Below are 23818 nucleotides of genomic sequence, written 5' to 3'. Positions count from 1 at the left end.
GTGTCCGACTCAAAAGTGGCCATAGGAAGCTACCCTATTGAGGCAATCGGCCCCACTTCCCGGAGACTTCTCAAACTTGGGACACTGTCCATCTAATATGGATGCGAGCGCATGTGGCCATTTGAGTAACGAAGAAGGTCTCCTAGCTGCCCGAGCAGCAAATGACCGGGAGGTGGGATCGCTTGACCCGGATGGATGGCTTGAACCTATCCTCATGTATCACGAATTACCTCAATTGTATAATAATTCGCGCAGAGTGTATCCATTCCCGAGCACTATTCTCTCCCGGGAGCAGGCCACAACTGTACAGCGGGTACAGACTCGATTCCAGGCTAAGCCCTAAAAGGTTGGCTGAAGTTTCCAAGGAAGAGTTTAAACCTAACTGGAGGCACTGCAGCCCTAACCATACACCAAAATCGCGTACTTTAGGGGTGCCCATCCAACCCCCCACCAAGAACGACTTTTCGGCAAGCTCCCACATTCGAGGCCTAGGAGCGTACTAGCAAGACTGATGGCCCAAGATGCTGAGTCATGCTCGCAGAGTGGGCCTACCGCGTCGCGGCCACTTGGCGTCCATGCTAGCTCCTCTGCCGGGGTCTCAATAACTAATAGGCCTGTAAAAAAGTTTACTTCTCTGTCTCTCTCTCTCTCTCGCTTGCCACACACCCCCGTGCCATATACACAATTCCTCAATTTGGCGAGAAGTTCATTGAACAGCGGCGCATACCCAGTGCATTTGTGGCGGCGGTGTGGCGTGGGTTCCATTCCATGAGGTGGAAGCTTGGGCGAGTTGGTGATTCAATATCAACATGTTTGCATAGCGCAAAAAACGGGGAATAAAGGAAGCGCCTGTGTTGTGTTCTTCGTGCAGTCCTCTTCGTTTGCGCTGTGCAAAGATGTCGATATTGGGTTCGATTCCCCTTAGAATCGGAGAAATTTAAACGATCTTTTTACATTGAAGCTGTTTACCCTTAGCCGCCGTATGCACCCCGGGCACGCGTTCGTGTTCTTCTTCTGTCCTGATCTTTGCGCCCTGCTCTTTACACATTCAAGCATGAACCAACTAGCCCAAGCAGAAGTTTTACTTCAGCATATTCCGAGAGGGGTAGCCTGGCCGGCTTACGTCCGGATCACGGCCCGTGGAAATGAAAGTGTGGTCGGATCGCGAAGAAAGTGAAATACCGGGCCGACCCGTGGCGAAGGGGAGGCAGACCAAGGAGGGTCTCATAGACCCTGCTGAGCGTACAGCACCAGCCACTGGAGTCCTGGACTAGGTACCCACCCTTCCCGCTCCGTTGTCTTTCCTATCTATTACATAAAGTTTTTCAATCCATAAAGAAGGCTTCAGGTACTCCGTCACCTTCCTAAAATAAGTTTTATATCTTGGGTTGAAATCGAGCAACATTATTTCACCGTTGTACGAGAACACTACATCTAGATATAAACGAGAAGAAAGGGGAGTAACCGAGGAGCCCGATTTTTATTAGTCATATCAGAAGACGCCAACAAACGTATGGCTCATGATGTGGCTATATATATATATATATATATATATATATATATATATATATATATATATATATATATATATATATATATATATATTGTAATGGGTGCACTGAACAGTTCCGAGGGTAACGTCTCTTCGCAACCGAGGAGGCAGCTGACGCAGAGCAGGAACAGCTGGTTGCCTGAACAGCTCACACACGTGCCAAGCACTGGCGATCCGGCTGGCCCACTGGTTGCACAGCAGCCATGGAAGAGACGATCTGGCTGGCCTTGTTCTTGTGCTCTTCTTCTTCATTACAATTACCCCCGGTGCAAAAGCGGAGCCATCCCGGCGACTTACGACGTGGAGACGAGCGGGTCATAGAATTGTTTCAGGCGGCGCACGTGAACAACATCCCGTCCACGGCGGCGCTTGTCGGATGCCGATGTAAGCGGCTCTATGACATAGTTGACCGGAGAGGTCCGTTGGACGATACGGTATGGTCCATCATACTGCGAGAGAAGTTTTGTCGAAAGTCCAGGCGTGGTAGAAGGCACAGACAACAAGACAAGGGTGCCGGGAGCGAAGTTCGGATTCGTAGCGTCGCCATCACGATTGGCTCTTTGCCGTTGTTGGTCAGTGGAGGTGAACTTTCGGGCTAATTCACGGCATTCCTCGGCGTATCGGGCGACGGCTGAAACGGGAGCACATTCTGACGCGTCTGGTGTATAAAGCAAAACCGTGTCGATGGTATGGGAAGGATCGCGACCGTAGAGAAGAAAGTACGGAGAAAATACTGTGGTACTTTGTGTAGCCGTATTATATGCGTACGTGAAAAATGGGAGGATGACGTCCCAGTTTGCATGCTCCGATGAAACGTACATGGCGAGCATATCACCAAGGGTGCGATTGAAACGCTCTGTAAGTCCGTTAGCTTGAGGATGGTACGCCATGGTGGTCCGGTGAACTATGCGGCATTGAGCAAGCAGAGCTTCATCCACCTGCGACAGAAACACACGGCCTCTATCACTCAGCAGCTCCCGAGGTGGGCCATGACGAAGAATGAAACGATGGAGCAGAAAGGATGCAACGTCACTGGCGGTCGCTGCAGGTAGAGCAGCGATTTCGGCATAGCGTTTAAGGTGATCAACTGCGACAATAATCCATCGTTTTCCAGCGGGTGTTAGTGGTAGCGGCCTGTACAGGTCAATTCCCACATGGTCGAAGGCACGAGCAGGGCACGGAAGCGGCTGTAATAATCCGTGGGCCGCATGAGGCGGAGATTTGCGGCATTGGCATTGCGGGCACGGGCGGACAAACTTTTGGACAAAAGTAAACATTCCTCGCCAGTAGTAACGTTGCCGCAGGCGCTCATACGTCTTCAAAACGCCTGCGCGTGCACATTGTGGGTCAGTATGGAAAGACGCGCACATGTCGGAACGCAAAGTCCTAGGGATAACTAGGAGCCAATTGCGACCATCGGGCTGGTAGTTCCGTCGATAGAAGAGTTTATCCCGGACAGCAAAATGGACAGCCTGGCGACGCAGGGAGCAGGATATGGTAGATGCAGGCGAGCCAGAAAGGAGATCCAAAAGAGAGGCCACCCAAGGATCCTTGCGGTGTTCTGATGCGAAGGTGTCGATGTCGACCGAGGATACCGCCTTAATGGTGGAGAGGGAGGCCGTGTCAGCTGGCAGTGGAGAGCGGGACAGAGCGTCAGCGTCAGTGTGCTTGCGACCTGAGCAGTATATGACGTGTATGTCGTATTCTTGAATGCGCAGAGCCCAGCGGGCAACGCGTCCAGACGGGTCTTTTAAAGGGGATAACCCACAAAGGGCGTGATGGTCAGTAACCACATTGAAAGGCCTGCCGTATATATAGGGGCGAAACTTCACGAGTGCCCAAACGATGGCCAGGCATTCTTTTTCTGTGACGATGTAATTGCGTTCCGCTTTGGTCAACGCACGACTGGCGTAAGCAACGACGTACTCGGAGTAGCCAGACTTGCGCTGCGCAAGGACAGCGCCAAGGCCAATACCACTGGCATCGGTATGCACTTCAGTTGGTATGGTGGGGTCGTAGTCGTAGTGTCGCAGTATAGGCGGAGACGTCAGGAGACGGCGTAAGGTCACGAACGCGGTGTCGCATGCAGGAGACCAGGAGGATAGGTCGTTGGCGCCACTTAAGAGTTGTGTCAGAGGTGATATTATCGAGGCAAAATTGCGAACAAAGCGTCGGAAGTAAGAACAGAGGCCGATGAAGGCGCAGAGTTCTTTGAGTGTCTTAGGTTTCGGAAATTCTGCCACGGCGCGAAGTTTTGATGGGTCGGGTCAAATGCCGTCTTGTGATACGACGTGACATAGAATCATGAGCTTGCGCGCGGCGAACTGGCGCTTTTTCAGGTTCAGTTGCAGGCCTGCGTTGGTAAAGGACGCCAACACTTGCCTAAGGCGAAGAAGATGCGTGCTGAAATCAGGGGCGAACACAACGATGTCGTCGAGATAGCACAAACACGTGCTCCATTTTAGGCCGCGCGAGATATTGTCGATCATTCGTTCAAAGGTAGCAGGCGCATTGCATAGGCCCAAATGGCATCACATTAAATTCGTATAAACCATCTGGCGTAATGAATGCAGTTTTAGGGCGATCAACTGCTGACATCGGGACCTGCCAGTAGCCCGAGCGTAAATGCAACGAAGAGAAGAATTTAGCGCCTTGCAAGCTGTCCATAGCGTCGTCAATGCGCGGTAGAGGGTAGACGTCTTTGCGCGTTATCTTATTGAGACGGCGATAATCGGCGCAGAACCGAATGGAACCATCTTTTTTGTGACAAGAACCACCGGTGATGCCCACGGGCTATTGGAAGGTCGAATGATGCCGCGCTGAAGCATGTCGTCCACGTGCTCACTGATCACCTGACGCTGCTTGGCGGATACGCGGTACGGGCGCTGCCGCAATGGCGCGTTGGAGCCAGTGTCGATGTGGTGGCTGACGGTTGACGAGCGACCCAGAGTAGGCTGAGCGACGTCAAAAGAAGAGCGGAACTGGGCAAGCAGGTGAAGAAGCTGGGAGCGCTGCTCGAAAGTAAGGTCAGCGGCAATGAAAGGTGTGAATAAGTCAGGTGATGGCGGAGCAGAAGTGGAAAGTGCACAGATGTCGGTGAGCTCTGCATACGAAGCATCCGGCACGTCGGTTATAAACATGTCATCAATAGGCTGAACATGGCCAAGTGCTTCACCGCGAAGAGCCATCAGGGCTGTAGGAAGCGGATTGCAGACAACGATGGCGCTGAAACCGGCTGAAATGTCAAGCGCGACGAAAGGCAGGGGAACGTCTTTGCGGGTCATGAAGAGTTCTGAAGGAGTGAAGAGGACAGCGCCTTCAGAGACAGCGCCACAGAAGACGGGAACAACGGCAGACGAGTACGGCGGTATGGCGATGTCTTCTCGAAGAACTAGCTTAGCGGAAAGAGAAGTGGCGTCGACGAGGGGCACGTCACACAGAGGCGATAATTCGACTTCTGCACGTGCACAATTGATGACGGCGTTATTTCGCGAAAGAAAGTCCCACCCAAGTATCACGTCGTGAGCATAGGACTGGAGAACCACAAACTCCACAATATAGAGAACGCCCTGAATAACAACTCTAGCTGTGCATGCTGCTGAAGGCTGAACTGGCTGGGCGCTTGCTGTGCGAAGAGAAAACCCAGAAAGTGGCGTCGTAAGTTTACGTGAAGCGCGAGAGAGGCGTTCGTTTAGGACAGACACGGCTGCTCCAGTATGAATTAGCGCAACGGTAGGGACGCCGTCAACAGTAAGATCGACAACGTTCGAAGCCGACAATGGAGGACTTGTACAGATCGATGGCGACGCAGATCTTGCCTCCTGAACTGCGGCGCTTATTTTTCTTCTTGCGTGGGTGAAGGGCGCCGACGCATGGGGGACAACGAGCGGCGACGCGGGGAAGGTGAACGACGTGTAAGGACCGGGCGCTCGGCTGGTGGCCTGGTCGACTGCCAACTAAAATAAGTGTCGTGGAAAGGCTGCACGTTGGCGTAGGGAGGCGTCTGCACAAACTCATCAGAGTGCAGCATGCGGCGGCGGCAGAATCGTGCAACGTGGCCGGGAATACCGCAGGCATAACATATGGGCCTGTTTTCTTGCGTGCACCAAGGATTAGTAAAGGCAGGAGCAGGCCGATGAACGAGACTATGAACGGTTGGTGGCGGCCGAGGATGTAGCGCAACGAGTGGTTGACGAGGGGGCTGCGGGGCGACGGATGCCTAAGTGGCGCGGCAGCAGGGTACTGCGGATGCTGCATTGGTAGAGCCTCAGCAACTGGGTCTTCAATAACCCGCCGGAGCGTAGGAGCGAGTTGTGTAGGAGGCTGTTGCGGCAGCGGCTGCTGTAGCTCAGCGAAGGGTAGCAGAGAAAGCTGACGTGCAACTTCCTCCCGCACGAAAGCTTGGATTTGTGTGAGCAAGGAGGAAAGATCAGAGAAGGCTGTCATGGAAGAAAGGGCCTCGTCAGCCACTGAGGGGCGCCTAGTCAACTGACGCTGCCTCCTCAACTCGTCGTAGCTTTGGCACAAGTTTATGAGCTCTGCTACGGTGCGCGACTCTTGGCGATCAACATTTGGAAAATGTCATCGGCGATGCCCTTCAAATTGTGCTTCAATTTGTCATTTTCCGGCATTGACGCACCCACACGTTTGCATAGGTCGAGAACCTCTTCAATATAACAGGTGAATGTTTCACCGGGTTGTTGCGCTCGCTCTCGTAACCGGTGCTCGACGCGCAACTTGTGGACGGCAGGGCGACCGAAAACTGCAGCGAAACTGGTCTTGAACGCGGACCAGGACTGAAAGTCAGCTTCGTGATTTTTAAACCACAGGTGAGCCACTCCCGCAAGGTAGAATATGACGGCATTTAACTTGGCGGTATCATCCATCGATTGTGCAAGCTCACCCGTTCGTACGTAGCCAACCAGTCATTGACGTCCTGTTAATCCGTACCGCTGAAAAGCGCTGGATGGCGTAGCGGGACAGCGCCAGAGCAGGCAACGGGGGGTGGCGTCGGCGTCGGCTGGGGAGAGTCAGGCATGACGGGAGGCAGAGTCCGAGACCGGAGTTCCAGGGTGTAGATGTTCTTGAGTACCCAGCACCTTCCACCAATTGTAATGGGTGCACTGAACAGTTCAGAGGGTAACGTCTCTTCGTAACCGAGGAGGCAGGTGACGCAGAGCAGGAACAGCTGGTTGCCCGAACGGCTCACACTCATGCCAAGCATTGGCGATCCGGCTGGCCCACTGGTTGCACAGCAGGCATGGAAGAGACGATCTGGCTGGCCTTGTTCCTGTGCTCTTCTTCATTACAATATATATATATATATATATATATATATATATATATATATGAGAAAGAGCACTTAGTGTAGCTAGTTGGCATTCTTGCGCTTTACTTGTTTTATATCCTGTTCACTTTCCAATAAATCCAATAAGACTTTCTGTGGGGCGAGCTGGTTCATACTGTAAGGAAATAAATCTGCTGCGCCATCTTCAACACAAGAACGTAGTAAGGGACGCTGGCAAGCACTCGTCCGTGTCCTTTACTACGTCCTTGTGTTTAATTTCGCACAGTACATTTATTTACTCGCGGCACGTACCTAGTCCCACATCTACAGTAACCGATGTCGGCGATAAAAGAGTTGGTTGAAGAGCAGCTCAAATGCACACATTGCCACATACTCAGTGACTCAAGTTCGCCCGACGGCAGGGTTCGAACCCTGCCATAGGTTAAGCAGTGCGATGCTCTAATCATTCCGCCATGTACCACATAGTGAGCCAGGTTGCGGGAAATGGTTAGATAGAAGCAAACATGGATAGTAAGCCCCCGAAAGTTCGCGAAGTACCCTAAGAATGCTAACGTCCTGAAAGCAGAAAAAAAAGTAATATGGACGAGCGCTTCCGCTATGTCTTTTATTGTGATTAGCACTATATGGAGACTTCATCTAGTTGAAGGTACGCCTCCTTATGTGCTTGTCAAGCTACCTACGTCTAACCTCCTTCACACCAAATTGGGCAACTGAGCAGTCTATAGAAGAGTGTCAGGCTGCTATACTAAGGAAACCGGGTTGCACACCAACCATTGGAGAAACATTGATCCCTTAATATCTGATACTGGATATGTTCCGGTCTTAACTGAACCTTTTTCATGTCAACTTCAGTAATTGGGTATGTGTTAATGTGCACGTGTCGCTGTCCAATGATAAAATACGGGCATTTACAATTTCTTTTGTGTAAATCGAATGAGCAAAATATATATACTCAGACGATCATGTCTAAACGCATATTTAGACATGCACCACGCGTGCACTTCACACTTACGTCGCGAGATGGCACAGCGTGTTCAGAAGTATTGGTGGGAAAAAGGCAGTGAAGAGATCTATGCGGTCGGATCCGTAACAAGCATAGGTAGCGGCACAAGATAGGCGTTTTGAGGAAGGGAAAGAAAGATTAAAGAGATGTATAAAAATGCTAAATTGAAAAGCATGTATAGGGTATCTGAGTAAGTCAAGCAGGCTAGGCGACTATTTGTCACAGGCCAGTTTCAGAAGGGATGCCAATAAGTCGTAATAATAATAATAATAATAATAATAATAATAATAATAATAATAATAATAATAATAATAATAATAATAATAATCGTCATTATCACGAAAGCAGGAGCGATGATCTGTGATCTGTATCTGTACGCCCACCCTGCGAAAATCCCTTCCTGGGATTGCAGTATCACTAAATAAATAAACAAAAATAAGATGAGCTTGGCGTGTACTGCAGTACGTGTATAAGTATTCGTATAAGACGTGTACTGCAGTACACGTCTTATACGCGACGCGTTTGTGTGGTAACAATAAGGTGGCCGCAAGCTTACTTCAATGATAACCATGTTAATATCGAAAACTATGCTGAGCTGCTTTCTGCTGTAATTTTCCTGCTCCGTTTTCGCGCTGTTCTTCTGTTTTTCATAGTGGCTTCAGCTAAGTTTATGGCGAGCTTACCTGATTTAACCGCCGCATTCTGCTTCGAAGAATTTGAAAATGATGGGGTGCTAAGTTTGCGTGAACGCAAAATTCTGCGGAAGATGGGAATAATTGCAAACCTCCACCACTATGGCTTCTCACGCAACCAGGATATGGCTGTGCGACTTGGAACTCAAAAACATTTTTTTTCTGTCTGCCTTAAGTACGGTGTTAGCAAATTGTTGTAGCCCGATAGTGAAAAACTCCCTCTGCGACAATCTGGTTCGCACAATAGTCGTCAGGTCCTTGCTCATCAAAACGATATAGATTCTCTATGTTCTTTTTACCTGCCCAAATTTAGTTAGAAAGATAAATGCTTTCTGCATTCTATACCATGATTGGCGTACTGAAATTAATGTAGTAAAGCAAGAAGCCTAATTTCCCGCTCCTCTGGCATAAAAATCCTGAAAACAAGATGCGGTGCTAAGTTTTTCCGCAACTACATTGGTATTTACTGAGCCATGAAAATAAACGGTGCTGTCTAGCTAATTCTATTGTCTATTCTAGGTGGTGATCCAAAAGTTCTCACAGAGCTTGCCTGCCTCGACATGGAAATGCGTGGTGACTTGTCCAGTCTACAGTGGTACGTGTCACCGCTGCGCTACGCTCTCTCCTCCACTTCAACTACTAAGACCATCTGCACAGTTTCCTACGCTCCCCTCAACTTTCGTGACGTCATGCTCGCCACTGGTAAACTTTCAGCTGATGCTCTTCCCGGTAAGTCTTTCCATTTCAGAGTGGGCTGGACTAATACGAACACTCACTTGTTGCAGCAACAAAATCGAAATTTTACCCGAAACGCGATGCATTGATAGCGATTGCTAAGTATTGAACAAGTACACGAAGTCGTATAAATTGCAGCAAGCATTCGCGAAGTACATTGACCAGCATAGAGTCACGCGGGTACAGGAAAACATGAATACATCTAACGAAATAACCACGAACGCTCGCTGCCATAACACTAGATTATTAAGAACGCCGGCAGCGGGAAGCTAACGCTCCGTGCTGACTGTCACTTCACTACGTCTTGGAAACATGATATTACGCGACCTGCAGCACTCGACAGCTTGGTAGACAGCATGCACGAAGCCAACAGACATCTCGTCTCACGCTCACTCCTTGCAGCCGCTGCATATTGCCTGTCTGATGGTTAGCATGGCTCTCAACCGTCCTGACCGCCTAGAGTAGCTACGGTGGACTAGAGGGTTGACGTGTGCTCTCTTCGCCTAGCGTGCGCTTGGTTAGGTAACATCCAACAGATGGTGCGCAAAAAGACGGCTCGCATCGTCACTACCTTTTGCTCACCCTGTGAAGCTTTGCCTCGCATCCACAGCGTCTGGGATGCGAGGCAAAGCGTGGTGGGCGATCTTCTATCGCAATAAAAATCCTATCGCACTATCGCAATAAAAATACATGTCGAAGCTGTTCCATCTCCAATCGCAAATGAAACAGCTTTTACCAAATTTGTTGAAGCCGTCAACAATAGTGCTGCAATCTGAGCTTTCTGGTAGGGCAGCGTGACAATCAAACATTAAAAAGTACGGCAAGGAAACAAAAATGACAGGACGCAGCGCTCTGTCAGTTTCTTTTATTTTGGCCATTTTCTTTGCTTTGCTTTATTCTCGCGAAAGTGTTGTTCTTCAAAAGTAGTGTTCCACGAACTGTTAAACATGCGGTGACAGTGGCAGGATAGCTTGCTCGAGAAAAGTAAAGATATTGCCAAGTTTGAGTGATGTTGAAACACACATTAACCAAAAAGTCGCAGTTCCGCCCTAAAGGGAAAGCATCGATTTGCAATAGCAAATTAGTAGACAGCCATATGAAGTAAGGATAGCAGCTTTACCGGCCGTGTAAATTTATAATGAGTAGCTTGATGACTAAATTAGCAAGCGTGGTGTCAGCGCGCACAAGGAAACATGCGCACATTACCATAGGCGACCGCGGACACTGGATGTCAAAACGCCGGCGTGGGGATGCACGGCACCAGCAGCGAGCGAAGTGACCTTCGTGCTGTCGATCGCTTCAATGCCAACTATGTAGTGAGAACAGAACACACGCAAAACTACGAGCCGTCGGCTTCCGTAGACTCTGACTACGAAGCAGATCACTTTCAAGATAAAGCTCGCAGGCTTTATCTCCTCCTCCTATCTCTCCGGTTGTTTGCGCGCGACGGAAGACGGCGCGCTTCCTCTCTTAAGCACGTGAGATTGAGCCGCGCTCGTCGGTTCACCCTCGCAGTCTTTCACTCGCACATACAGCATACGGCGCGCGGCGAAGGTGTTATCCCCCTTGGACTCTATACGGAACATGACGACGGCAAAAATGCGCCTGGAGTGTCCATATAATTTCTCATTTAATAAAACTAAATCACGAAACTAATTCTTTATGGAGCGAACTTGTGCCAAGAAAAACAGGTTACAGTCAAAGCACCACGATAGCGGCAAGAGCAGTTGGCGATCGTCAAAAATAGGATCTGCGGGTCCAGCGTGTGGGCTTTTATACATGACCTGTCGGAAGTTTCAGCGTCATTGCGAGTGCCCTCGTGCATTCGAGAAAGAACTACGCAATTCGTGTGGCGCATACAATCTGATTGCACTGTGGAAAACGCGGGGAAGGCGGTAGATGACAAATCAAGACTATGAGCGAAATGAGAACACGGTAAAAGCGGGAGCAAACGTTTCGACAAGTGGTCTTGTCTTTTCCAAGGCAAGTCACTTGTCAGTGAAAGGAAGTCACAAGACCGCTTGTCGAAACGTTGCCTCTCGCTTTTAACTTGTTCTCGTTTTGGTCATCGTCCTGATTGCACTAAGTTCGAAGAGGACATACACAGTATGAACGATAACATTCTAGCAAGTTCCGTATCATGCCGGCACGTCTTAAGCTGTGTGGTAACACAAAACTGTTGGCGGGGGAAGTGCAGCCCCCAGAGACAGGGTAAATAAGTACACGGGTCAACATTAACAGGTCTTACATGAATATCTATCGCTGAAAATGCTAAATATTGAATGCGTCCACAAATTTTCTCTTTATCGGTAGGGCGATACTCCGTGCTCACCTAATGCTACATGTTTCATTTCTGAAGTTCAGTGCAGGTCTCGTAGAAGGTTGTAGCGACCGTACGTCACTATACGCTCTCTGCGCTTCTGGGAAAGCCATTTTACCTGGCCTTGCATCCATGTGGCGGTCGCTGCCACCTGCTCTTTCTTGGAATTTAGGCGGCTGCCCGACTGGGGCGCCACCACAGGTACTAGGCAAACCAGCTTTTACTTTAGAATAAAGACAGTTTACTCTCCGTTCTCGACTGCGCTGAACCGAGCTCCCAACAAGTGGTGATCCATGACACGTACGCTTTCTTTTTAAACACCATCGCCCTGGTACTCCTGTATGGCAAGAGAACCAGAATACACATTGTCTCTAGGGTTACTGTGGGAGCCTTTGCCGAGGGCACCGTTTCCAGACAGGCCCTGGTAATACTCCGCAGCAAAGAAGTTAACCCGCATACGATCGTCTGGTTTCCCGCTGACATGGGGGAAATTGATGGAGACCCCCCCTAATGTCGAATTGGCTCACGACGCTGCGCGAGGGCTAGTAGACCGCGTGGTGACAGGGCAGCCAGGCTTGGAGATTAGGTACTAAAGGGATCATCCTCTCTTACAACGAACTCACGAATCAATTTTACTTCGCGACCATATCCGTATCCGCATAGAAAGCTAAGCAGACCCCATGCTCTCTTCCTGAGGCTCTTGCAGACGGGGACCTATCCCAATCCCCTAATAATAAACAAAATAGTTCCCGAACCCATAGCTTCAAACACTCGCCAGCGATGCGGTAGTGTAGCAGACTTAGCACATATGTTCTGCCGGTGCTCTGTGTTACGCAACGACAAGGGTAACACCAAAGAGCGTTGGGACGCGGTTCTCCGCAGTTCAGAACAGGAAGAACCGTTATGGGCAGTCTATCGGGCCGCGATGCAGCCGAGAGTTTAGGCCCTTCGGTCCCGACGTGGGAGCGGCCCGCTTCGGGCTAGGAAACTAGCGCGACCTGAAGGACCCGAATAAAGATTTTCATACCATACCATACCACTAGTCATAGACGACGGTGCTCGAACTCCTGCTGACTAAGGTGATGTCACGATTACATCTTTTGTCATCGCCACAAAGCTTCAGCGTGCCAGCTTTTGACCCAAGAATCCTCGAGATTGGTTTACGCAAGTAGAAGCCCGTTTTGAACTCCGGCGCATCCCTTCACAGACCGCGTTTCTCTCCGACATTGCCGATGCCATAGACGACTTGCTAGCGGGTACACCTTCTGCCACATAATATGAAGACCTCAAACGCACGGTTCTGCTGTGCCTTCAGCCATCGCTACAGAATAGGCTCCTCTTCGAGGAACTCGGCGACTCATTACCGTTGCTTGCTCTTTCTACGGCGCCTCCCAGAGTCCGCACTCATGGTTCTGGCGGGTTCTGACAAGACGAGCGTTGACCGCCTGTATCAACTCGCTGACCGCATATGCGACTGCTCATCTGCGGCACAGCTACCTATCACCGCTGCGAAATTCTCAAAGCCAGGAGACCCACTGTCGCGCCTTGAAGAAACAGTATACCGCCTTAACAGCGCACTGGAGAAGCTGACAACGGGTGGCAACGCTGGCGACCAACATTGACACAATCATTCGCCTTCACAGTCCGGCAGCGCATCTAGAGACGCGAAGCGGCAGTTGTGCAGGTACCATCATGGCTTTCGCGAGCAAGCAAGTCGCAGCACCCGGCCCAGATCGTTGACGGGAAACGCACCAGTAGTTGGTAACGGCGGCATGCGACATCGGCCCTCGCGCGAGCCGCCTATTCTTCGTAGTCGACCGCATTACCGGCACCCTCCTCCTCGTCGACACCGGAGCCGAGCAGTCTATCGTTCCCGCCACGGGAGCACATCGGAAAATACATACCCACGCTCCACGCAGGGAACAGCACAGGCATCGCGACGTAAGGGGTCCGGTCAATAATGCTAGGCATGGGACTCCGGCGCTTGCACAGATGGGTGCTTGTGATCGCCGAGGTGAGCTTCGCCATACTAGGAGCGGACGTCCTCCGCCATTTCAATCTAGATCTTATTGTTGGCGATAGACGCCTGCAGGATAACGTCACACCGCTCGGTTTACTTGGCCGGCAGTTCAACCTCACCTTACTTCATATAGGTACGCTTCGGCCAGTCTCCACGTACGACAAGATAATTGCCGAGCGCCCGCAACTCACGAAGCCCGAAAGCGATGCGCTGTCCGTGAAACACAAGGTGACGCATCATATCAGCACCACCGGCCCACCTGTCGCCGCCCAGCCACGGAGGCTCGCTGAACTGAGGTTGGAAGCCGCCCGCCGTGAAATCGAACGCATGCGTCAGCTTGGCGTTATTTGTGCTTCCTACAGGAGTTGGTCTTCACCTCTTAATTTAGTTCTAAAACAGAACTGTGGGAACTGGCGCCCTGGTGGTGATTACCGAACTTTAAATGCCGTCACTACTCCGAGTCAATATCCCTTTCCAGTACACATAACTGCGGCGCTCGTCTCGCAGAGACCAAAATACACTGCTAGATCGATTTGATGAGCGCGTACCACGAAATTCCTGTTGAACCCAGTGACATTCTGAAGACAGCAATTACTGCTCCAGTTGGCCTACTTGAGTTTGTCCGTATGCCTTAAGGTTTGAAGAATGCCGCGGCAACTTTTCACATGTTCATGGACGAGGTTACGCGCAGACTCCAGTTAATTTTCGTCTTCCTTGACGACATTCTCGTTACTAGTCGTGCAAACGAAGAGCACAAGAGCATAAAGAGCACCTTCGCCTTCTCTTTGAGTGAATGGATGAACATGACCTGGTCGTAAAGCCCCAGAAATGCATTTTTGGAGTTGAACGCCATGATTTCCTAGGCCATCGCATTTCACCCCATGACAGCAAGCCATTGGAATCGCAGGTGGGAGCAAACGAGGAATTCACCCTCCAACCTACTCCCGAATGTTGGGCGAGTTTCCGGGGCTCATAAATTTTTATATACGCTTCATACCAGCTGTGCGTAAGTTCTTCAGCTGCTTACCGACCTGCTGCGTCATGACTCTCAAAAACAGCCTGCCTCACACTGGTGAGGCAAGCTGCAGTATCCACAGCTTTTTCGCCGTCTTTACTTTTTCACAGATGTTTTTGCATAGTGAAAAAAAAAATACTGACTGACTGACTGGTTCTCAGAGCACGAACGCTCCTTGCAGGAAACCAAAACGCGGTTGGCTACTGCAGTGTTGCTGATTCATCCGTTGCCCGACGCCCCAACTCACCTTATGGTAGATGCGTCAACCACGGCAGTGGGTGCAGTACTACACGAGCATGATGGCAAAGACTGGAGGGCGCTGGATTTCTTTTAAAAGCACATCAAACCCACAAAGGCTCGCTACAGCACTTTCGGAAGGGAGATGTTGGCCATCTATTGCGCTGTCAAGCATTTCTATTTTTTTCTTGAAGGCTATATCTTTTATATTCTGACCGACCACAAGCCGTTAACCTCCCTTTTCAGGAACAACAGTTCCTCATACTCAGAACATGAGCTTCGGCAACTTTCTTTTATCTCCGAATTTTTTACGGACATCCGCCATATCTCTGAGAACGAAAATCAGGCTGCTGATGCACTGTCGCGGATCGGTGCTGTGGCTTGCTGGCCCTGTGGATTTTCATGCTATAACCTCCACCCCGCAAAAGTACCCCGTGCTGCGGTAATTGCGGGAAACGGGCTCTTCGCTCCAGCTTGCAGAGGTACTGCTTCCCTACACAATAATCGTCACGTGCGACACATCGCAGGCAGCGCCTCGCCCGTTCGTGACCCATCAGTTTTGGCTGCCGATATTTGATTCACAGCACGGGCTAAGCCATCCCAGCATCAGAGCAACACAGAGGCTTATCACAGAACGCTTCGTCTGGCTAGAAATATCAACAAAAATTATTCGAAGCTGGGCAAAAAGCAGTCGAGCCTGTCTAGCCGTGAAAGTGGCTCGGCACACGCGTTCAGCCATGCAGCTGTTTCAACCATGAGAGAGCCGTTTATACCACGTCTATTTAGAACTCGTGAGGCCTCTTCCACCCTGCCAAGGTTTCAGGTACCTCCTCACGTGTGTCCACCGTACTCGAAGTGGCCTGAGGCGACGCCTCTACAATACATCAGTGCCGAATGTGTTGCTACGTGGGTGCCACGGTATGGTTGTCCTTTGCAAATAACTACTGACCAAGGCAGACAATTCCAAAGCACGTTTTCTGCCCTGGTGAGACTGCTCGGCACGCGCCTTGATAACATCCCGGCTTACCGTCCATAGAGCAATGGCGTGGATGCTCGACGGACAACATTCGGTGGAAAGGCTACCCCTAGTACTAGTGGGCCTGCGAACAATCAAGTATGACCTTGTAGTCAGCGCAGCCGAGATGCTCTATGGGTCAGTAATCCGCGTGGCAGGGCAGTTTATCGGCACCCAGCAAGGAACTCCTCCAGTTGCCACGCAGCACTTAGCCTACCTTCGTGGCTAGACCAACTTCGAATTACAATCCCACGTATTGCGCGCGGGCAGTTTGTCTTTAGTTCCCCGACAATGTACACAACCACGCACGTCTTTCTGCGGCGGGACTCTCTCAAGCCACCATTGACTCCTTCCTACGAAGGCCCCTTTCGTGTGGTTTTGCGTTCAGGGAAAACCTTGAAGACTGACGTACCAGGGTGCCTACCAAGTTGGCATTTTCAAATTCCAGAGTTTTCCAGGTTTTCCCCAGAATTCCTTTGCGAAATTCCCTGAGTGACACAGGACATTGTATTATGTGAAGACGCGTTGACACCACGTAGACCGATGCTGCCACTGTATACTATGTTAAGAATAAAAAAAACACAAATTAATCCAATTTGAATAGTAAGGCGTAGTATTTATTTTGTTAAATAAAGAAAACTGAATGGAGGGGTTAATGAAGTGCAAAGCGAATAAACCATCTTTTAAGAAAATCGTAAAGCGCATTGCGAATTGAGTCGAACATTGTCAAATACGAATGAAGGGATGCATACAGAAGCAAATATTTTCAGAGATGAGCCATTTCTATTAAGCCATAGCAAGCTCATTGGTATTAAGGTCGAACTTGGTCACAACTGAGATTCTCGCAGCAGCTGGCAAGTCAACCTCAACTGACCTGACACACTCTCAACACGCGCACGATTGCTCAGTGTTGCGTTTCGCTGCTTCAAAGAGTTTATTTTGGTTTGGGTGAGGGTCACCTGCATCTTGGTGTCAGCGAACAAACTGCACTTTGTGCTGAAGCTCCTTTAAAGAAGAGGCAGCACAGCTACTTTCCCGATAATTCCTCAATGTGATAGTCCTTTCCGTTCTCGTGCTCGTTTCGCCGCGAGTTCACCCCAAGGACCGTTTGAATCATCCTCTTGGTGAGTTGTACAGTCAACGTGCGATTTTTCAGACTCCTTAGGGGCCGCGAAAGCATCCGAAAATTCGGGCAGTCTGAAAAAATGAATTCATGCTTTTACTGCCCTTAAGGGCTGGAATCGCTACAGACCCCTCCGAAAAAGCTCTGAAGGCCTGCCAGTATACTTGTTAGGCATATCAGTGAGACGGCAGGTGCACGCGCATATAATTAGGGAATGTGTACTGTGTCCCGTCACAATTTCCCTTTCCCACGCTAGTTAAATTTCACTGCAGTATTTTACGTATGCTTCACCAAGTAACATTGCTGTTCTCAGGCGAAGCTGCCTTTCCGGGACCGGCATTATACATCGCACCGCGCTTTCTACGCTTCGAAGCCAATCGCGAGGATTAGAGAAGCGGAGTCGGTTCCATTGCTGACAGCGGCGAATTCTTTGAATAAACAATACCGCACCGAACGGCTAAAATCTTAATAGCGAACGTCGAAGCAGCTAGGCCTCGGGTTGCCGCGGTGGTGGCTACGGTTTCCAGCGGATCTGCGTGCGAGAGCGTGGGTTCAAGGCGGCGAGATAATCAAAGCGATGGCATTGGATTTGTATAATGCCGTTTCGGACCTGCCGTCCCGGGAAAAAGTCCGGAAAGTTGAACGGCGAAGGGTTCTTGCGTGCGAAATTTCGGACATTTTTATACAGTCTGTGACGTACGTAGTGGTGCCGCGAAGCCATCCGCATTAATAGAGCAGGCCCCAAAAATTAGGCGTCCAGAAAATCGGTCGTTGACTGCAGTGGCAACTCCTCCAGCCGTCGACACGGCGTCAAAAAGAATTCGTTGCGATTTCTTTCTTTTACTCGAGCCAGCATTAGGGCGACTTCCATTCCCGTTGAATAAAGTTCGCTCAGTTTTTTCTGAGTATTTCCAGACTATTCAACATCCCTGAGCATTCCCGGTTTTCCCGGTTGGAAGACACCCTGCGTACGCGGCAAAGAGACAGTGTCATGTGACTTCGGGAAACCAGCCTATCTTGAATATTAACTCGTCATTGCTTCCAGCATTCACACCTAAGCCTACGGCATTCTAGGGTGGGGTGGGGGGACTTGTAGCGATCGTCTGTCACTATACGTTGTCCCCACTTCTGGGAAATCCAGCTACCTCGCCTGGCCTCCAAGTGGGGTTGATTCCGCAGTTTTCTCTTTCGTGTAGGTGAGGTGGCTGCTCGTCTGGGGCGCCACCACACCCACTCGGCAAACCTGATTTTACTTTAGAATAAAGCCAGTCGACTCCCCATTCTCAATGTGGCAAAGCGTGTATTACTTGCCCCTGCTAAAGCAAATTCCCAGCATGGTAATGGATTATATTGTGACTAATGCAAATAGACAAGAGTTATTGTTTTCACTCCATCCACTAAATTTATTTCTGGATATTTACGTGTCAAAACCATGACTTGATTATGGGGCACGCCGTAGTGGAGTACTTCGAATTAACTTTTAGCACCAGGGGATCCCGCGACTTCGTGCTTGGCAGCGCAACACCAACGCCGCGAAGTCACCACGGCGGGTTACTCCGTTCGTTTGTTCAGAAATATGTTCATGGGCGTATAGTTGCAATGAACAATGTCGGCCACGTCAGTTTAGTGCCACTATTTGTATACACTACATACAGCACTAAATTAATTATTGACAGTGCTATTCACGGCTCCTGAATGCTGATTCATTCGCCCAAGTTCCAACATTGGTTTTCGTAGGTGATCTCGCCACTGGTGAATTGCTCTTTGGCATGGAATTCTCTGGCCTCGACCACAGTGGGCGCAGAGTCATGGGCCTTCTGGCAGCGCAGGGCTTGGCCACTGCCGTGGCTGTGGACACAAGTGTCTTGTGGCAAGTGCCCGAAGCGTGGAGCCTTCAGCAGGCAGCCACCGTACCGATGGCCTATGCCACAGCCTACTATGCCCTCCTCGTGCGTGGGCACATGCGTCCTGGAGAATCCGTGCTCATTCATTCGGGAAGTGGATGCGTCGGACAGGCAGCCATTTCCATCGCACTTTCTATGGGATGCATCGTCTTCACGACCGTCGGTATGTGAGAGGGTTTTTTACCAGAACGTATGTGCAGGTCGGCAAGTATTTTGGAAGGCGTGGATGCTGCACAGGCGAAAAATGTTTAGCGACGTACATGTGTTCAGGCGCAGCTAGAAGGGGATGCAATAGCATTAGGCCTTCTAAAGTACTCATGCTGTAATCTGCCAAGTTTATGTTCAGAAAGGTATGAATATTCTTAGTGGTATTTTCTACATTTACAATGGTCTCGCATTGACGTAGCAGCGTTGAAAGTGTGGCGCGTTGTCGACCATACTTGCTGCAATTATAGCAGAGAGCACTTGCTCGATTACAGCATAACATTTTCTGAACAGAATATGTGTGTAGGAAAGCTTGGTGTTTCATATAGTCTAGTAAGTGATCTTTTGTTTTGGAAAGCACAGGTTTTATACTAGCATTTTATAAGCTTTACGAAGATGCAGCCGCAATAAGTGTGTGATCTGACAAGCTGGACTGCACTGATGATGTTATCCGACACTATTTATTTATTTATTTCACGTACTTTCAAGGCCCGAAGACGTTACAGAAAGGAGTGGAATCGAAAACAAAAGTAATTCAGTAAAAATACAAACAAAAAAGTATTATAAAAATTATTAACAAAAGGTTTTTTGAACAGTGGTCTTGAAGTTGATAGAGTCGGTGATGACTGTAATTGATGCGGGAAGGCGATTCCAGTCCGTGCTTGTCCTAGGGATGAATGAGTCACTGTACTGGTTTGTACGGCACAATATCACCCCAGTTTTAAGGCTGTGGTCAGTGCGGACCGAAATATAAGACGGAGGGACAAGAAGGGTTTCTTTCAAAAGGGAGTTCAAGGGAAAAACTTTGTGAAAAAGGGAGAGACGGGAACATTTGCGGCGTGACGAAAGGTCAGGTAGGTTAAAAGTTCGTTTTATTGAAGGGATACATGCATAGCGAGAATGATTAGAAAAGACAAAGAGTGCATCGCGGTTTTCAATACATTCTAGAGTAGAAACTAATGAAGACTGAGTCGGATCCCAAATGGCTGAAGCATACTCCAATTTGGAGCGAACTAAAATTTTGTAAAGAGTTAGCTTCAGGAAAGAAGGGGCAGAGCTAAAATTACGGCGCAAGTAACCAAGCATGCGGTTAGCATTATTGTTAACATAGTCAATATGCGAGTGCCATAAGAGGATATTTGATATGTGAAGGCCGAGATACTTGTAACAGGTAACTGACGTCGCTGATGCACCATTAATAAAGTACGTGTGCGTGGCAGTGTAGCGAGATATTCGCATGGCCTTGCATTTACTTAAATTTAGTTGCATGCACCAATTAGAACGCCACTCAGTTACGCGGTTAAGGTCGTCCTGCAGCTCTTGGGAATCGGAAGAATTAGTAATTTTACGGTAGAGAACACAGTAATCCGAACACAGTCATGTTCACCATTACAGATTTTCGTTAAAGCTGTGGCGTCTTAGCAGGCTTCTTTATTAGGAATGACACTTACACTACTGGCGAAGCTTTTTAATTATTTGCACCGTAATCAGCGCTAATAAGGTCGCATTTCGGCTGCAGAAGCGCAGATTTTCCCAGCCAAGGTGGAAACACTTAATGAGTGCTGCAGCTACCGCAGTATTCCTTTTCTTCTTTTTCATAAAAAAGTGAATGAAAAGTCGTTTTGTGTCTGTCCGCTTAGGTTCTAAGGAGAAGAGAGAATATCTAATTCGCCGCTACCCAACACTGGAAGCAAGAAACATCGCAAGTTCATGGAATCTGTCCTTTGAAAAACAAGTTCTTCGAGAAACTAAAGGAAGAGGTAAGGAGCAATTTTACTTGTTTGAATTAGCAGAATTCGTTGTGTTTATTATGAGTCGTGACACTGCACAACTGGCAGGAAGAAATTTATCAAGAATAGCAACTCAACATTTTTTTTATAGCGAAGAATTCTTCTCTCCGTCAACTAAGTTATTGGCCTGTATCTCGCTATTTTTTTAGGTGATCACAGCGACAATGCAGTGCAAAACAAAGGAGCTAGTAAAAAGAAAGGCACAACACTTTAAATGTTATCGTACGCGACTTCTGCCCGAATTATAAATGAATGCCTTGTTCCTGGATAAGGAAATCGTAGAACTGCATAATTAGCCGTGACATCTTTGTGCGTCTTGAAATGCTGCTTTGTATAGAAGGCCGAGCATCCTTTCCTCTTCATTGGAGGCCAATAGTACGAGGGTCCGATCGGGTGCGGTGTCGCCTTGCTCAGGTCGCTCTAAGAATGCTCATACATTTAGTGTGTAAGTGCGCATAGCAAGTGAATAAACTTCCCTTTTTTAGCTGAGATCAACAAGACTTAAGCGTGCTCTGGAATGTTTCACGCGGCGTGGCGAAACCCATAACTACGCTCGCCGGCAACGTTTTCTGGGAGAATCAGCCGCCGGAAGGGGAAACAAAGTTTCTGCAGTTATGTACAAGCCGCAGAGGTGTGGGACTGAGTGAAATAGCCATATTTACACATTCACTCACAGCCAAGTCAATACAAAAGCTAGGATAAAGAGTACCCTTGTAGGTGGTTAGTATTTTACTGGCGCAGCACCTTGACAGGGCTCTTCACCGCTGGCACACACATGGGTCCTCAATCGGAGATACGCCCGTGAACAAAAGTATACGGACCACAGGGTCGCCGATAAAACAGAATTTCTTTGTAATTAACATGTATAAACGAAAACTGGCGAGTGCATTACAAAATTCGTAATGCAACTTTGGACTGCCATCTTTCATTTGAAGTTGCATTCACAGAGAGGGGAGAAAATGGGTTTTATCACGCAATCCCTAGACCGTATACTTTTGCTCATGGGTGTACCTTTAGCAATCTATAAAGCTGCTAGTGCTTTGAAGAAAACGATTATCGCAGCGATGACAGAAACTATATTGATGAAATGTCTCTCCAAGAAATCAGCCCGGCAAATATAAATGACGAAGTGGAGAGTAAGCCCAGACAACAAAAGCCGAATCGATGACGAAAAAGTTAACCATCCGATAAGGTTTGCGAGTTCGGGTGATTTCGAAGGTGCGGGAGCGTCACCCACCCCTCAGTCTCTGGCCAGATTTGGTGTATTTCTCAACAGCCAGCACCCAAATTGCAGCAAGTGCGAAACCACAGAGCACTCACTTTTGTGCTGTGTTGCCGCAAAGGGTATTTGGGACATAACCAAACGCATTTTTTGCGTTCCAACTTGCGCATACAGTACGAGGAAACAAGCTACGCTTGGTCAGTTCGTCTTCTCAGTCGTACGTTTTGTGCTGTGGCAACGCCGTTGCTTGGCGGAAGAGCCGCACCAACTACGTCGCAACGCATTACCTGAAATGCCGGGAAATCGAGACAATACACTGAAATATCTGGCGTCCCAACTAGATACTAGTGCTGAAAAAAAGTTTCTGAGGCAATGGCACACGCTGTTTTTCAGAGTTCCGAGGGATGGAATAGTATTCCCGAAAAACCTTAACAAAAGCCCTGCCTTAGGGCATCTTTTTTCATATAATGCCGGTGTAGACAAGCAGTATGTAACCTGTCAAGCCCGCTACAGTTTATGGGCCTAGCTATTGTGAGGATGCCAGCTTGTCACTGCGACTATACCCGGCGGCAACTTTCTGTTGCACCGTAGCAAGAACTACAGATCTAAAGCACACTTTTCTTTTACCGCGCATTTGCATGTGGTTCATAAATGTAAGCAACTGGAAGCTGTGTAGCGTAAAAGAAAGCACACAAATGATTACCCTAATTTATTGGTTGAAGGTTTATTTCATAACAAATAAAACCTTGCTGGGGAAAAGGATTTCCTTTGCTTGCTCTTAGTTGTAGCTTCCTGGTCTCCATGTCTGGTTTTCCTAGTCCCATAAAGCACCAGCAAAACTTCAGCGCTACTTGGCGTAGTAACACAACAGCAGAAGCTAGGAGCTTGCGAGCGTGTGCGCGTACCCGTGGCCACGCTAGCAGAGAAAGTTGTCTTCGGGTATATTTTTGGAAACCAGTATGAACAAGTCACTAAATTTCTTGAAACTTGTTTCTGTTAGAGTAGTTGTATATATATATATATATATATATATATATATATATATATATATATATATATATATATATATATATATATATATAAAGATAAATAACGTTTATTATTCCCGACGGAACAAAGGCCAAACAAAAGTCCAGGCCACGTGGTATAAATAAACTTTCGAATCATAGAGACGCCCGTAGCATTCGCTTCTCCTGAAGTGCATGCAGATCTCTTGGGACGCACATACCTAGTGGCACTGGGTATGCGCCCTTAAACACACACACACACACACACACACACACACACACACACACACACACACACACACACACACACACGCACACGCACACGCACACACACACACACACACACACACACACAGTAGTTGGTGGCTCGCTCGCGGAAGTAAAAAGAAAAGCCTGCGGCCTAGCCATTCTCTCAGAAATGGTGGAGGTTGCTTTCCAGTCCTTTCCTGTGTCGATTTTCCCCACAGAACTCCTATATAAACTTGGAGAAGGGAAACTGCCTTCCACAGTGCAACGGAAATAAGAGTAGTGGTGGCGTTGTGAAATGAAGTATGCGACCAAAAGATGGCGCTAGAGAAATCAATACTAATAACATCATTATTACCGAGTGAGCAATATGGCCGCTACGGTAGCGGCTGCCGGGGCTCGTCGCGCTGCTCACTCGCTGATTT

General features: G+C 48.7%; 1 protein-coding gene across 1 annotated transcript in view; it reads left to right on the top strand.

Annotated features, from left to right (window-relative positions):
• Positions 1 to 23818, top strand: part of LOC142576598 (fatty acid synthase-like) — a 417693-nt gene that overhangs the window by 274544 nt on the left and 119331 nt on the right. Inside the window, exons 18-20 of the mRNA XM_075686791.1 lie at positions 9075 to 9284; positions 18758 to 19087; positions 20769 to 20888. Of these exons, the coding sequence (XP_075542906.1) occupies positions 9075 to 9284; positions 18758 to 19087; positions 20769 to 20888 (660 nt within the window). The remainder of the gene's footprint in view (positions 1 to 9074; positions 9285 to 18757; positions 19088 to 20768; positions 20889 to 23818) is intronic.

This window comes from Dermacentor variabilis, chromosome 3 (assembly GCF_050947875.1).
Source record: "Dermacentor variabilis isolate Ectoservices chromosome 3, ASM5094787v1, whole genome shotgun sequence".
Taxonomy (NCBI): Eukaryota; Metazoa; Arthropoda; class Arachnida; order Ixodida; family Ixodidae; genus Dermacentor; species Dermacentor variabilis.
The sequence above is the reverse complement of the archived record's forward strand: the minus strand, read 5'-3'. Positions and strand labels throughout refer to the sequence as shown.